Consider the following 17046-nt stretch of genomic DNA (forward strand, 5'->3'; position numbering starts at 1 on the left):
TCTTGTGGAAGAGTTCAAAACCAGCAGTCATAAATTTAAGATAATCACCAATAAGGAATTCCAGCAAAACATTTGTCCACAGAGCAGTGTGAATATGGAAACTGCATAACTCGTTGATATGAATAATATAGATATATATCAAGTAGCAGCAAAGCACACAAAGGAAAAAGGAATAGGTTACACAGATGAAATAAATAGGTGACGTGAAAGGAATACAAGCACCAGCATAGACCAGTTGGATTAGCTTCTGCCTGCAAATTTTAATTCTATAAAAATGATTATCGATTAATAAAATGGTACTTGCCTTTCCATGACTTCGCTTCATGTGGGATACATAGAGCTCTCGTTCTGGGAACCACTGCAGACATTCACCACAAGTCCAGCCAAGCTTTTTCACTTTTGGCCGCCTATCGGACTTCTGCATGGTAGCCTCATCCTTTTTGCCATCGTTTAAGCCATTAGCAGCTATGGGCGCTGCGGAAGCTTCTGCTGTCTGGCCACAAGACGTGCCCCTAGATGGAGACCCGGAGCTTGGAGGCTTTTCAGCAGTTTCTGCAATGTTATGAACATCCTAATGTAAAGATAAAGGATTGTTATAATTATCCAACTGGAAACCAGCACACTGGAAGCATTTAATATCATTTACTGCACAAAATGATAAAGCAGTACCAGCTCTATAAAGATAAAGCAGGGAAATATAAAAAAATTTACTCCACATAAGATCAATCATAAACTATTTCTTATTCCTCATGCTACCTTTAAACTGATGGTTCTCAATCTATTGACTGTAGTGGACCATATCTGCAGCTCTAAGTGTGTCAAGTGGACTGCACCCACACAAATTACTTCCTACATATCAATTTAAAACTGCTTTGTATGTTATCTGACAGTTGCGCATAGAAACCGATGTCTTGTAATAACTTGAATTTAAGCAGCACAACTGAACACATTTTAAATGTGAAAATTTAAAGTCATGTAGCGCCCTGGACCCGCAGGACTCGAAATGTCATCGGCGGCCGCAGGCGCGCGACGCGGACTAACTGCGGGATGGGCCTTCCGGCGGGGACCGCACGTCACGTCCGCCGGAGAGGCTCTCGGTTACTTTAGCGAGCGCGTGCGCTTTGTTTGAGTCAGTAAAGTATGCTCCAGCCCAGCCTCCGTATTTCTGCGTTTTCTTTCCTGCCACGTGCTGCATTCCGCTACATTTGGTGACCCCGACGCTCCCAGACGGCATCTGGAACCCGCGACATGAATCCCAATGACTTGCACAACGCAGTCTCGCTCAAGCTTTCTGGGCTGCTCAGCCCCATGTTTGGTTCGAGCAGGCTGAGGCCCAGTTCAGCATCAGAGGCATTACAGCCGACGCCACGCAGTACTACTACATGGTCAGCACGCTCGACCAGGACATGACAGCGCAGATCATCGACTTCCTGCACCATCCACCTACGGAGGACAGGTACATTAAAATCAAGGCACTCCTCCTCCGCACTTTTGGATTCTCCCGCCGCGAACGAGCTGCGCGGCTCCTGCGCATGGACGGCCTGGGCGACTGCAAGCCATCCGAGCTGATGGACAACATGCTGACGCTCATGGATGGCCATAAACCCTGCCTCCTTTTCGAGCAGCTGTTCCTTGAGCAACTGCCAAAGGACATTCGCTTCCTCCTTGTGGGTGAAGATTTCAGCGACTCGCACAGCCTTGCGGCCAGGGCGGACATTTTGTGGCAGAGTAAGCAGCGGGGAGCAGCTTCCATCTGCCTAACCACGACCGCGCAGCCTAAGGCCAAGACCCCACAACTGAAACCGTCGAGACCCACAGGGAACAAAGATGAGGGTTCAGACCAATGGTGTTTTTACCATCAGAGGTGGGGGTCAAACGCTCACCGCTGCCGTCCACCATGTGCCTTCCTGGGAAACGCCGGGGCCGGCCATTGCTAGTGGCTTCGACGGCTGGCCACCGCGACAGCCTCCTGTTCCTCTGGGACCGACACTCCGGGCGGCGTTTCCTGGTGGACACCGGGGCCGAGATCAGCATCCTTCCCCCCTCAAACATGGACACCCGTACCTCGGCCTCAGGCCCTGACCTCACCGCCACGAGCGGCACCACCATCCGGACGTATGGCTCGTGTACCATCCCGCTGCGTTTGGCCCCAGCTGTTTTATCTGGACCTTCACGGTAGCAGTGGTGTCACGGCCATTACTAGGGGCCGATTTCCTACGGGCCAACCGCCTTCTGGTCGACCTGAAAGGCCGACGTTTGGTCCGCGCTGAGACTTTCCAAACCTTCCAGCTCGGGGAAGCCCAGTTCCCGGCCCTTCACCTGGAGTCCGTCAGGCTCTCGGGTGACGAGTTTGCCAGGGTGCTGGCGGATTTCCCCTCCATCATCACCCTACAGTTCTCCACTACCGACCCCAAGCACGGTGTACAGCACCACATTCCCACACAAGGACCACTGCTGCATGCCTGGGCCCGTAGGCTGCCACCTGACAAGCTTCGCCTCGCCAAGGAGGAGTTCCGGAAAATGGAGGAGATGGGGATCATCCGCTGCTCGGACAGTCCTTGGGCATCGCTGCTGCACATGGTGCCCAAGTCCGCAGGAGGTTGGAGGCCCTGCAGGGACTACAGTAGACTTAACGACACCACAACCACTGACAGATATCCGGTGCCCCACATCCAGGACTTCACGGCCAACCTCCACGGGGCAACCATCTTTTCAAAAATCGACCTGGTCCGAGGTTATCATCAGATCCCCGTGCACCCCGATGATGTGCCCAAGACAGCCCTCATCACCCCTTTCAGGCTGTTTGAATTCCTGAGGATGCCCTTCGGCCTCAAGAACGCCGCTCAGACTTTCCAGAGGCTAATGGAGTCGGTTGGGCGAGGCCTGGATTTCGTTTTCCTCTACCTAAACGACATCCTGGTGGCCAGCAAGTCACACAAGGAGCATGTAGCACATTTGCTCCAGCTCTGCCAGCGCCTGAGCGACCACGGACTGGCAATCAACCCGGCAAAGTGCCAGTTCGGGCTGACGGAAATCGACTTCTTGGGCCACCGGGTCAACCAGCATGGAGCCGCCCCTCTGCCGGACAAAGTCCAGGCCATCCGCCAGTTTCCCAAACCCAGCATGGTCGAGGGCCTGCAAGAGTTCATGGGGATGGTGAATTTCTACCACCGGTTTGTGCTGGCGGCGGCGCGCATCATGAAACCCGTTTGGTCTGATGGCTGGGGAGGCCAAGGAGGTGGGATGGGACGCAGAGTCCACAGAAGCCTTCGAGCAGACCAAAGAGACGTTGGCGAAGGCGGCCCTCCTACTACACCCGAGCGTCGATGTACCCATGGCGCTCACAGTTGATGCTTCCGACAGCGGTCGGCGGAGTCCTGGAGCAGCTCGTCGAGGGCCAGTGGTGACCGCTCACCTTTTTCAGCCGACACCTGCGACCGCTGGAGGTGAAGTACAGTGCTTTCGACAGGGATTTGCTAGCGCTCTACCTAGCCATCCGGCACTTCTGGTATTTCCTTGAAGGACAGGATTTCACCGCGTATACGGACCACAAGCCCCTCACCTTTGTCCTCACAAAGGTATCGGACCCATGGTCAGCTTGGCAGCAGGGGCACCTCTCGTTTATCTTGGAGTTTACCACTGACATCCGCCACATCACGGGGAAGAACAACGTGGTTGCTGACATGCTGTCTCGTCCCCACATCCACTCAGTGACGACCTCAGCCCTAGAGGTCGACTACACGGTGCTGGCGCAGGCACAACAAGCGGACACTGAGATCCCGGCCTATCGCACCACCGTTTCGGGACTCTGGCTGGAGGACGTCCCCATCGGCCCTACAGCGGTTCGGCTCCTGTGCGACACGTCGACTGGCAGACCTCTGCCCATGGTACCAACAGCATGGAGGCAGCGGGTATTCGACACGCTACACGGCCTGGCCGACCCGTCCATCCGGGCATCCATCAAATTGGTCTCAGACAAATTCATCTGGCATGGTCTGCACAAGCAGGTCGGACACTGGGCCAGGACCTGCGTACACTGCCAGACCGCCAAAATCCAGCGGCATGTGAAGGCTCCCCTCCAACAGTTCCAACTGATGCTCGGCAGGTTTCAGCAAATCCACGTGGACATCGTCGGCCCCCTGCCCATCTCCCGGGGCGCCAGGTATATCTTCACCAAGGTCGACAGGTTCACCAGATGGCCGGAGGCCATGCCGCTAGCAGACAAATCCATGGAGTCCCGCGCCAGGACGCTCATCGCGAACTGGATCGCCAGGTTCGGACTTCTAGCGGACATCACCTCCGACATAGGGGCACAGTTCACATCAGGGTTGTGGACAGCACTGGCACAGCTCCTGGGCACCCGCTTACACCACACCACGGTGTACCACCCACAGGCCAACAGTTTGGTCGAGCGTTTCCACAGGCACCTCCAGTCAGCCCTGATGGCGCGCCTCAGAGGGCCCAACTGGGCAGATGAACTTCCCTGGGTTCTACTGGGCATCCGCACGGCCCCCAAGGAGGACCTGGGCACCTCCTCGGCGTAGTTGGTTTACGGCACCCCCCCCGACGGTCCCGGGCGAGTTCGTGCCGGAGGCCCAAGGTACAGCAGGGATGCCGGTGGAAGTGCTGACGAAGCTGCGGGACAAGGTGGGGAGCCTGGCACTAGTTCCAACCTCCAGACATGGCATTACACTGACTTTTGTTCCTAGGGATCTCAGGGACTGTGAGTATGTTTTCATTCGCAGGGGCATGCACAAGTCCCCTCTGCAGAGGCCGTACGAAGGACCCTTCAAGGTGATCCAGCAAAGCGGAACTACGTGTGTTGTGGAGGTGGGGGGCCGACAAGAGGCCTTCACAGTGGACCATCTCAAACCAGCGCATTTGGACATCGGATAGCCCGTGAAGGTGCCCTCACCGTGCCGACAGGGCAGGCCACCAAAGGTGGACACATAGACTGGGGATCCCACGCCTCTGATGGACGATTCTGGGGGGGGGGGGGGGGGGGGGGGGGTGGTGTAGGGGCCCGGACCCGCAGGACTCAAACCACCATCGGCGGCCACGGGCGCATGCGTGGAAGCGCAACGCAGACTTTCCGGCGGGGACCGCACGTCATGTCCGCCGGAGAGGCTCTCGGTTACTTTAGCGAGTGCGCGTGCTTTGTTTGAGTCAGTAAAGTGTGCTCCAGTCCAGCCTCCGTGTTTCTGTGTTTTCTTTCCTGCCATGCGCTGCGTTCGGCTACAGTAGCTCCATTTGTTCAGATCTTGCTGCATGAAGCCATTTAATTTAACTAATGGTAGATTCTGGGCATGCTTTTCATTCCTGCATTAAAATGTTTGTGCAAAGCACAAGATGAATGCTACTTGCATCCTACTGTCATGTGGTGCAGCTGTAATAAAGTCCTATTTTTATGTGATCCTTGTTCATTTGTCAGATAACCTTCATGGGTTCATGCACAAATCCAAGCTAGGGTGCTTTCTATATCACATGGACACCCCAGATTATTTTAAGAAGTCTGACATCAGAGAGCAGTCAATACCACTAGCTTCAGCCAACCACTGTTGGGTTCTGTTACAGCATGGTGATTTTGTGTAGGACAAGTGCAGATAGTTCAAAATAGTGACACAAGACTCTGTAGATGCTGGAATCTGGAGCAAAAAAAGAGCTGCTGGAGGAACTTAGCAGGTCAGGCAGCATCTATGGAGGGAAATGGACAGTCGATATTTCAGATCGAGACACTGCATCTGGACTCAAAATTATGACTTATTTTAGAGACTCTCTCCCACCTCCAAGGAATCCAGTAGTAGTCCTGAGTGATACTATTCTGAGGCTAATCCCACAGGCAGAGCCAGTAGAACAAGTTGTGTTGCCTCTGGAAGTGCAACATAATCTCACTATGTGATTTTAGTGAAGTGGAGCGTATGTAACAGTGACCTCTTTGTATTTGAGGTCACAGACTTCTGTAGGTATATCATTGTGGAACTGCAGCTTGAATTGACATTGCTCCTTTGAGAAGTTGAGGTAAAAGCATGGCTTACTGTAAACCCTAGGTCTTTGGTGTTGAGGCCTTTTAGGCTTCTGGCTAAGTGATGCCCCTTTGATGCATTTCTATGTCATCCTTCAAAAGGAATGGTAGTTCTAGACAAATGCTCATCTTCAGTCACCGGGAAAAGTGTTTGAAGATGGCTCAGTGTTATAAGAACATATGATATGGGAAAGTTAGACTATTCTGCCCCTGGTGCCTGCTCTAGCATTCAATAAGACCATGACTGATCTTTTACCTTAGTGCCACTTCCTGCACTAACCTCATATCCCTTGACAACCTTACTATCCAAAAAAATCTATCAACCTCTGTCTGATTTGGCCTTCAAAACCCTCAAGCTCAGAATTCCAAAGATTCAAACTTTTGGGGTTTTTATTATTTTGACCCCTGGTTCTAGACAACTCAGCCCAGGGAAAACATCACCCCCTACACACCTTGTCAAACCAAGAACAACTCTGGTACTAAGTCTCAGTGAGAATATTGTTGACTAGCAGTTGAAATGACAGAGGTACAAAAGTGAGAGAGGGACTCAGAACTCCAGAAGAGTGGAGAACGTCTTCAAAGTGGGTACATCTTGAGGAGAATTTGCAATGGAGTAATAGAATAGAGACAAGAAGCAGTCTGCAGTCTCTTGTGTCTCCAATAAGAATTCTGTAAGTTTAATTGAAACTACACCTGATTCGACTAAATTCAAGAGAGTATTGGCCCAATCTCCTTAATTCCCCTCAGAGGCTAACCATAAAACTGGCCTTATCTCAGGAATCAATGTGGTGAACATTTAGTGCACTCCCTCTATCACAAGTATATCCTGTCTTATACAGGGAGAGCAGACTCGTACACAATATTCTGAGTGTGGTCTCACCGGGCTATAAAGAATTGCAGTAACAGTTAATCAAGTTGAACGGTCTAGAGTAAGCTGAGATCCCGTATAATGTTCAGTGTGATTTTCCCATTAGCCAACATTGTTTTGGAATAATCAAGGTTGTAAAAACCGTTTCTTTGTGAGTAAACAAAATTTATGAGTTTATCAGACAACGTGGTTGAAAATCTCACTGATGAACTTAGAACACTGCACCACTGTTGTCATCAATTGGAGAGTTAAGTCTGAAAAAGTGCTCGTGAACACAAAAACATCGCCAAAATGCAGAGGTCTATGGAATGTGACACTAATGTGTGAAAAATTGCACTATTTCATGTTAATGTGGTTTTCAACTGCTGGGTGGGAGGTGATGGTGATGGGTGGGGAGGAGGGGATGTTTATGCAGATAGAAGCATGTCTCTTTATAACACTGGCAAAGCCAAGGAAGTGGGCTGCCTTGTTGTATGCAAATTATGTGGATCTTCCCGAGCGGATACAGAAAAGGAAATCCAGAGCTTGGGGCCAAAGCAACTGGCAGCATCGTCGCCAATGATGCGCAAATTGGATAGCATAGACTTCAAAGGCATGTATGGCTGATGAGATTACAAAATAGAAAGTCATGGCCATAGAGGGATATAATAAGAACAAGGATGACAGGAGCTTTAAAGTTGAGATGATGCTAGACAGTTATGGTCAGCAGGCCCAGGAGTCCTGGGTGAACAGGGCTTGATGAGAGTTAAGACACTGGTACCAGGACTTTGAATCAGTACAAGTGTTATATCAGATGCAAGATAGGAGAATTACTAACAAAAGGTTGGGAATAAACAAGATTTGAGGTAACAAATATTTAAGGATTCAGCTACAGATCAGATGAAGCAGTGAGAGCTAACAGTCTATAGCACTTTGCAACACACACATTGTCTGACCTACTGATTATGTTGTGATTAATAAGAAACTTTTAAAATCAGACAGTTCATTGGAGCTTTCACAGAAAAAGAGAACGTAGCTCATTCTCCAGGTCATTTAAGGTTTTTGCATCAGGCAGCCCTCCTTTGGATTCCCTTTGGGCCTTAGCCTCTCCTAAACTTGCACTTGTCTGTTGTCTCCACCTCAGTTCTACATCCTTCATTCCCTACTCACAACTTAGCTCTAGAAAAATGGTTTGCATTAAAACTGGCTTCAAGGGAGAGATCATGTTTTTGTTCTTAGGTGCTCCAGTGTGGCAGGAAGTTGAAAGTATAGAGGTAATTATCAAATAGATTGCACCATATATTCAAGAAAGAATACAATAATATATTAAATGTAAAGGCTATAGTAACTGACAATTTCGCAGCTTCAGATTTTTGGCAGGCTGTTCAATTTCCATCATTTAAACTGAGTTTTCCATTCAACCAACATTCATAAATGTGCACTTCCTGAAGCAAGGATGATGATCGTCACAATTGTACTAAGTGGCTCTCTGAGTAAACACTTGGATTGGAATATGTATGAATCAAAAATCTTGTGCTTGCTGAAGTTGCAGCTTTTAAAAAAGCTCTTCAGATGCCAACTTGGGGAAAGAACACTGATTCAAACTCCAGACTTTTTAAAAAATCTTGAGCCCCGAGTAAAAATGCTTGTGAAGATGGTGATAAACATTATTACCACAAGTTAATTAAACTGTTGGGAAATATACAGTTTCTTCTCATGATTTTCAAACCATAATTTCAACATTAGATATTCCAGTTACTATAAAGCAAAGATGGCAATTGAAAAGATTTTCAAAAGTTTCCCTGCAATTTCAAAAATTTTAACTTTCTACACAAGTCAATCAGCTGGAAATTACCTGGGATTTTGCTTAGGATTGTGCGACTCAAATTGATTCTGAAGTGAGAGACTGGAAATGAATGAAGCTGCAGCTTATTAATCAAGATTAGTTGATAGGATATAGGAATGGAAAGTGCATCTTTGCTCAAAAAAAACTGTTAGGTAATATTGTGGTGCAATTGATTTTCTGCTTTTGGAAAAGTTATCTGTGGCTTTGTACTAATTGTACCAAGTCTGATGAGGTAGGTAATACATATGGGACTCCAGACCCATAACAATGTGGTTGACTCTTCAGTGGCTTAGCAGGCCACTCTGGTCAGGAAATATTACCATTGGGGAATAATGCTCATCACCTACAGCCATATCCTGGAAAATCAATAAGAAAAATACTGCTAATGCAATTTTACAATGAACTCATATCATCCAATCTTTCCTCAAAATTGTGAAGCCTGTCACTTTTCAGAAAGCTGTTATGATAACATCCCTGCACTGCTTATAGAAAAATTCATGAGCTCTGTTGGGTTGGAAAAAGTTATTCTTCAATGGGCTAAAGCTCTCTTAAAAATTTCAAGTATTCTCAAAATGAGTAGCAGTAACACCATGACTGTTACCTTCAGTATTTTCTTTCTCTCATTATCCCTCATATATTACAAACCATCATAAAACATAACCCTGTACATTGAAAATCACGTTAGTTCAAGCCACAGCACTTACCTTGAAGTGTTCCATCATCAGCTGTTTGTGCATGTAGACCAGTCTGCACACAGGACACTTGTAAACACAAATTCTCAACTTGTTTTTGTGCTGCTCGAAGTGCTTGTGTAGCAAGGCTTGCTGGTTGAATACAGTTTCACACATTGAGCACTTGAAGATGACTCTAGGTTGAGAAATATTCTATATTAGCATCCAACTAGTAGCAATAAATTAACAACAAATATTCAAAGATGATGAGATTTTTTAAAAAAGATTGGAAAGTAATTGGAGCTGTACTCTAGGACAGGGTCCTCCGTCTTTTGGCATATTTCACTACAGTAGCTAATTAAAAATAACAATACCAAGGCCCAAGGTATGGAACCAAGCAACACAGTATCACATTTCCAAGTCCAACCCCAGTAACATTATGGGGAACCCAACTATACAAGATTATTGATTAACACTTTCATGTTGTCCAATACTAGATCCAAAATAACCTGATCTTTAGATGGCTCCCAACATACTGATCCAGAAATCTACCACATACATTCTAAGAATTCATCCTCAAATTTAGATTAGTTTGATTTGTCCAGTCTATGTGTAGGTTAAGATCTCCCCATGATTACTGTCTTACTTCTCTTATGTGCACCTCTAAGTTTCTTTATTTATACCATGCTCTACATTATTTGGAGGCCTCCTTCCTGACACTCCTCTTGTTCCCATTCTCCACCATACTTTTTACAGAGTGTGGCAAATAAATTGAAAATAAAAATATTAACATGCACTTGAAAATGTAGAAACCCCAATGGTTCGGCTTCAGGCTCATCAGGTATGTTTGCTGTGTTCCCCTTCCACTCACTGGAATCCCATTCCCCGTTCCCTTCCCATTCATTGGAGCCCCACTTTCCATTCTCCATTTAATCTTACCTTTTTACACAGTTTTTCTTCTAATATTAATCTTAAAAAACCTCAAAATTGTATTGGGGTATTAATAGAAGTGATATCCAATTCCTGGAAAAATTTGCCAGTCTGGCACCACTAAAGTTTCAATTGACCTCTCAAGCTTGTTTGGCCATTCAACAATCTTGGTCTCAACATTACTTTCCTACTCTCTTCATATCAAATCTCTTGTAGCTCAAATTTCCTTCAATTTCTGTTTCAAATATATTCAATGATTCCACCTCCACAACTCTCTGGAGAGTGGTGAGAAAAGTCACATTCAGCCGAATGTGAAGTAGTGAGAGATAAATCACCTAAATCATGATGATAATCAATGCTGTGATTAATGAGATACTTACGATGTGTGGCAGTTGGAAATATTACTATTTTCACACATCCTACTTTACTCAAGGAAAAGTGGAGCTTACAGAATCACTAGTCAGCTGAGAATGTGTTTTATATTTCTTGCTGGCAAAAGAAGTATCAATTTGCATGTTGTTTTAACCTATGTTGATGCATCATATAATTGGACCAACTGATTCATGGAATGGGAAAATGCCTAGCAATCTGCTACAAGTTCATGAGCAAATTTCTATATTCTTCCAGTAAGGAAGGCTGGTTTTACCTCAGACCATTTGTTACTTATTAAAACAAGACATTTAAAAGAAATTGCAATAAAAACACATTGGAAAGTTGCTTGAAAGAAAGTAGATAAATGAGAACTGAATTTTGGTTTCTCATCTGCGAGATATTTAACATTTTTTATCCATTCATCAGATATTTAGCTTTAGTATCAGATCCTACAAGTGACAAGGGGATGCTCACTACTTGAGAATTTGGGATAGAAAACCAAATATTTTATTCAGCATACCGTTAAATAGAATTCTTCATCAGTGACAAATACAAGGGGGCAAACTTAACTGAGGCATCATGCACCTGATTAATTAGATATTTTCCTGGTCTCTTCAGCTCAAAAATTGCTTAAAGTACTCCAGGGAGAGCAAGACGATACTCTGAAGAGAATCACTCTGCTTCATAATGAAGTCAGTACAGATCTTCGCATTAGTTTTACACTAATAAATCTAGCCTGTATAATTCATTTATGAATCAATGACTAAATTATACCATTCCATTCGTATTGTGTTCCTTTACTGTTAAATGGTCTGTTTAAGTAACCGATATCACTGCTTTACATCTACAGATGAGCCTATTATTAATCCAGATAAGTTCACGCAGGTATCTTGAACTTACTCAGGTGGCGGATGTTTAACTAACGGATGCTGAGAGCTGTAATGAGAGTTGGCGCTTTGGGCTGACTTGAAGGCCATTGGACAAATTGTGCATTTATGAAAAGATTCAGAGTGGGAAACTTGGATGTGAGTCTTGATTGTGTTTGAATCACTGAAGATGCCCCCACAATGCATACATCTGTGCAAAGGAGAAAGAGCAAAATACAAGTATAGCATGGGTAATTTCACAGTTTAAAAACTTACATTTAAAAGGTGAACAGAAGACATTACCAGATGTTTTTCACCCCTCTGTTCTTTTGAAGCCCAGCTGAGCTACAAGCATGACTAACACTAAAGTAGTAAAATATATAATAAACAGGGACCTGTTTTTGTACAAGATAAAATGCTACTCACCTATGTTTATTGCCTCTCCTGAATGAGGAGACTTGAGTGTAATGACTCTCTTGCTGGCACTACTGAAAGCTCCTTACTTGGCTTTTGAGTGTCTTTCTAAAAGGTCTTCTACAATTGTAGGAGGCACATGAATATTTGGCTATAACATGCCTTTCATGTGAACAACTTCTCAGTGAGGGAACAGCTGGAAATTTATAATTATGGGCACAAGGATTCTAATTATATTTATGTACAGAATTCCTGGAATATCTAACTGTTTTTGTAATCCACATCAAGAAATACCATTGAGTAACATTCCACTTGGAGTCAAAGGAACAGGCCCTTCAGCCCACTGAGTTTGTGCCAACTGCCAAGTACCCATTTACACTAATCCAACACGGAACTCATTTCTTCTCCCCACATTCTATCAACGCCCCCAGGTTCTACCCCTTACTTACAGACCGGAGGCAATTTACAGTGGCCAATTAACCTACCAAACCGCACATCTTGGGATCATAGGGAGAATGTGCAAATTCCTCACAGATGGCAGAGATCAGGATCAAATTCAGGTTGCTGGAACTGTGAGGCAGCAACTCTATTAGCTGTGCTGCCCCAGTTAACAACGTACCCTCCTTCTCTTTCAGAGCTTGATGATCCCAAAACACCAACTAACTTTCATCTCTGACCAGCCAATAATTGAAGCAGTACCATCAGTTAATGCAGTGAAGAATTAGGCTATGTTCCTGATTAATAACTTTGAGTTCTGAGGAAAATGCTAGCTCCTTCACAGGTGCTGCTGGCCTGACCTGCTGAATATTTCCAGTTTTTTTTTGTTTCACACCAGTGATCTAAAGAGCTCTGCATTAGAAATCAAAAGAGTAATTTTTCCTCGTAAGTATCTTGAAGAATTACTGGCAACGTTTACCTGCAGGGCAGGTAAAAGGGCAAAAAAATTGCCCTTTTCTCCTTAATTTTTCTGTGTTTAACAAGTATTCATTTATCTTGGAGCAGTAATTCAAATGTTATTTTTCAAAAAACTTTTAATCAGCACAAGAATATGTTTTTCATACTGACCTATACGCTACCGTCCGTGCATAGTGTAGGCAGTTCTCCTTGACATGAGTTTGGAAGTAAGCTGAACGACACACTGCACCACACTCTGGACAGCAATAAGGGGACTTGTGTGTATGAATACGGAGATGAGCAGCATAACTGCATCTATTGGGCAGCATCATCTGGCAGACACGACATGTCTTGGAAAGAAAAAGAAAAGCAAGAATTGTAACTTTAAAATATTGCAAAAAATGCATGTCACTTTCACAGATCATCTTACTTAGTTCCAAATAAAATGAGGGTAGAGGAGAGGGGAAACAGAGCTACATCTGCTGATCAGTCTCTGATGCATAGGTTTAGGAAACATTTGTGCTAATATAGAAATTACCAATGGACATGTATTCACTCAGTTCAAAAGGTTCTTGCGTATTGTAAGCAAAATACATGACAACATCCTTTTCTCAGGGCTGACCAAGCATTTTATTTGCTCAGGAGAATTTTATTTCCCCGGCATTTCACGTTAGTATATTTATTCATACCTGTGTGGAAGATTATTTGGACAGTGAGACAGCAAGTAACAAAGTACCAACATTAATAAGCAAATTGTGAGCATCTACACAAGACCTCTGATCAAGATGTACAGTGTTTTCCCCCCTGGAATACAGTGTAAAACACTAGGAACCAAAGAGGTTCCTATTAAAAAAGATAAATCTTGCATTCTTTTAACGGAAAGAGACCAAACAAAACAGCCCGAAGATTGTAACAGTCACGAAGGACAATATATGTAAAATGATTCAAAACAGTCTGCCTATTGATAAATAAATTAACAAAAGGTGGGAAAAAGAAATCAAGTACAAGGTTCTTTATACAATGTTTCCCAATCTAGCCTGAAATTGCCTCCAAGACTGTTTAGTTGCAATGACAGAGAGCCTGTCCCCCCAACAGGTCAATTACCTACTGCTGCTCTCCCAGTCACTGATTGTTCCGTGTCACAGCCACATCACTTGCTTATGGTTCTAATAAACTGACTGTATGTATAAATTTAAAAATGATCGTTTGGTAATGAAATGGAACTGGAAAAAAATTCTCTCAGTTTTATTGGAGGTTGCAGCTACACTGTGCTCTGCACTAAATTAGTAATTCAAACTGTTTAATATACCAAAAAAAAGGATACTTGAAAGTGAAATAATCACTACTCTTGCAGTATTCAATTAACTGCACTCTGCAAAAAATATTCTACGATAATGCAAAAGTACCTGACAGGATATTTTGTTTTTAAAGTGTAGAACAGTTTAAAATTTACATGTATACAACAACCGCCTTTTTTAGGTCCAGTAGAAAGCACAAGTTGCTGCTGTAGACCAAGTGTCTTGGTGGGAAAGGACTGTTTGGGGATCTGAGGGGGCAAGTTTTCTGTCTCCCCCCAACCACCACCCCCCCTCCCCCCCTCCCAACAGAGAAAGCGGTTGATATCTGGAGCACAGTGCCAGTGGAGATGGTGGAATCATATACAATTACTACGTTTAAGAGACATTGAGACAGATACTTAAATAGGCAAGCCATAGAAAGATGTCGGCAAAAGGGATGAGTGTGGATGGGTAAAAAGGTCAGCATGGACGGTGGGCCAAAGGACCCACTTCTGTGCTGTTTGACTCTAATTTCTAACTTAATTTCAAGTGGTGTGGAGTACAATAAAGAAATCGTACACTGTGCTAGATCATGGAAAAGATAAAGGATTTGAATCTAAAGTCTAGTAGCTGTGGGGCAGAGGTCTGCTCTTTCATTCCTGGATACAAGTCAAACACCCAATAGTGTCTTTTAACCCAGATGTATTTGAGGGTGGATTCCTCACTGATGTTTTTTTTACTCCCCCCAGACAGTGTGGCAAAGGTTACAAACAGAAATACTCATAACTTGGCTGCAGCTGGTGACCCGACTTGGGTATTTCAAAATGGAAACAATATACTGCAATGGAGGTGGCTTTGAGGCATTATTGGTAAAGATTAGAGAACATATTATCTGGTGTCCATTTCATTCTATACCTAGCTTTCAGCTGTTGCAGAGTACTGCACTTTTGCAGCTTTCCTTTTCAGGATGCTCAACATCCTCATCTATCCTTCCATCTGGATAAAAAAAAGTCCCACTTTTTGAAGCAGAACAAATGTCTTCATGTGCTGTCAGGTCAACATTTACCCTTCTTCCAACATTATCAAAACACATCACTTGGGACTTTGGCTCGTTGATGTTTCTGGGTCATTGACCATAAACCGACTACTGCAGGTTGAAACTCTCCAGTCTAGCACCCTTGGGACCCGATGACAAAAATTGTCCTTGATCATCTTCCTCTGAGCAGGAGAACTGTCCTTTTTAAGTGTGGACACTACCTGGGTCACACAAGGTTTCCAAAAACTGTCCATAGCCCAAAGTTTCTCCAAGTTGGAAACACTGTTTGCTGAGATTGCTGTTGGTTGAGATAGCAAAAGTTAAACTACTAAGTTAATTAGCTACAGATTTGTGCAGGTCTTAATTTTAGATCTTAATTAGATCTTAGTTACAATTAGTTAATTAGTATAGACCTGTACTACAGATTCAAAACATACCAGGCCATGGGAGTTGCTGAACTACAGAATGCTGGACCAGAGAGTTTCAACTTGTATTTGCTAGATTAGAACAGTGATTACACTTCACCAGATCTTCAGTGGCTGCAGAATGCTTTTGGATATTCCGAAGATGTGAAAAGTTCGACATCAATGCAAGCACTTTCTTCTTGATTCAACATTCATTACCATGTAATATTGATTGGGATTTAGAGCTGCAGTGAGAATTGTTGCAGGTCTGAATTTCTGAAAGTATTTTAGTAGCAAATAACATAACTAAATGGTGCAGACATCAACATCATTTCATGGAAGACACAATCCTATCCATCAGAGCCACATAGCCCTGCAAATTTGTTCCATTGTTCAATAAGATTATGGTTGATTGATGTTGACCTCAGCTCCACTTTCCTGCAACTCTTAACTCCCATACATGCCAAAAACCTGCCCATCTTGGCCATAAATATATTCAGCGAGTCAATCTCCATCTCTCTCAGGGGAAGAAGTTTCAGGAGAGTCATGACCATCAGAGAAGAATTTCCTCACCGCCATCCTAAATGGGGAACTCCTCATTCTGAAACTATGCTCCTTAGTTCTAGCCTCCCCCATAAAAGGGGAAAAATCCCATCACACTGTCTCAGAATATGTTTCAATTAGATCTCCTCTCAATCTTCTACATTCCAATAAATACAAGCTAATTTGTGAGATTTTTTTTCTCAATAGACAATTCCTTCAACTGTAAACCTCCTTTGAACCAACTCTAAAGTATGCATGTCCTTCCTTAAATAAAGAGACCAAAACTCCATGCAGTTCTCCAAGAATGGTCTTACCAACACCATGTACAGCTGTAACAAGACATTACTTTCAAACTCCATCCCCTTAGCAATAAAGGCTGAATTTCATTTGCCTTTCTAATTGCTTGCTGTACCTGCATGCCAACTTTGAATTTCACTTCCCACATCACTATTCACCCATTGCTTAAGTATTAGATATTCATCTGGCAGCCTAATTCAGTAGTTACTATGTGTAAAAATTCAAAATTTGCATGAGAGGCATCTCCTAACACAACTGCCTGGGAACAATTAATAGTTAAAGAGAAGATGAATTTATGTTCCAGCTTTCACAACCTTCCAGACATCCAAGTTCTTTTGAAGTATGGTCATTGAAAGGAAGCAACCAATGGGACTGGCTGGGAGATGATAATGCCTGGGTTACAAAGAGAACCAGCTTAGAAGGGATAGTGAGCCAAAAAGCTCAAGGAAGTTGAGATCAGATTAATTAATTCTGCTTAATGGCAGCAACTTGAACACTCCTTTTTGGTCTATATGTACATTAAAAGAAATCCTTGACATCAAATTCTAGAATTCTATACTTGCTCTTGAACTTTTATACTATCCTTAAAATAGCATGCATCTTGCAGTGTACCTTTATTCAAGGCAG

The 17046-nt window shown here is 44.1% G+C and overlaps 1 protein-coding gene across 3 annotated transcripts in view; it reads right to left on the reverse strand.

The window, feature by feature from the left end:
- Positions 1-17046, reverse strand: part of znf592 (zinc finger protein 592) — a 143821-nt gene that overhangs the window by 30960 nt on the left and 95815 nt on the right. For all 3 annotated transcript variants that reach the window (XM_052042609.1, XM_052042611.1, XM_052042608.1), the window contains 4 exons: positions 13034-13212; positions 11589-11765; positions 9420-9582; positions 305-571 (listed from right to left, as the gene is read on the reverse strand). In XM_052042609.1, the coding sequence (XP_051898569.1) occupies positions 305-571; positions 9420-9582; positions 11589-11765; positions 13034-13212 (786 nt within the window). The remainder of the gene's footprint in view (positions 1-304; positions 572-9419; positions 9583-11588; positions 11766-13033; positions 13213-17046) is intronic.

The sequence above is a fragment of the Pristis pectinata genome, chromosome 32, assembly GCF_009764475.1.
Source record: "Pristis pectinata isolate sPriPec2 chromosome 32, sPriPec2.1.pri, whole genome shotgun sequence".
Lineage (NCBI taxonomy): Eukaryota > Metazoa > Chordata > Chondrichthyes > Rhinopristiformes > Pristidae > Pristis > Pristis pectinata.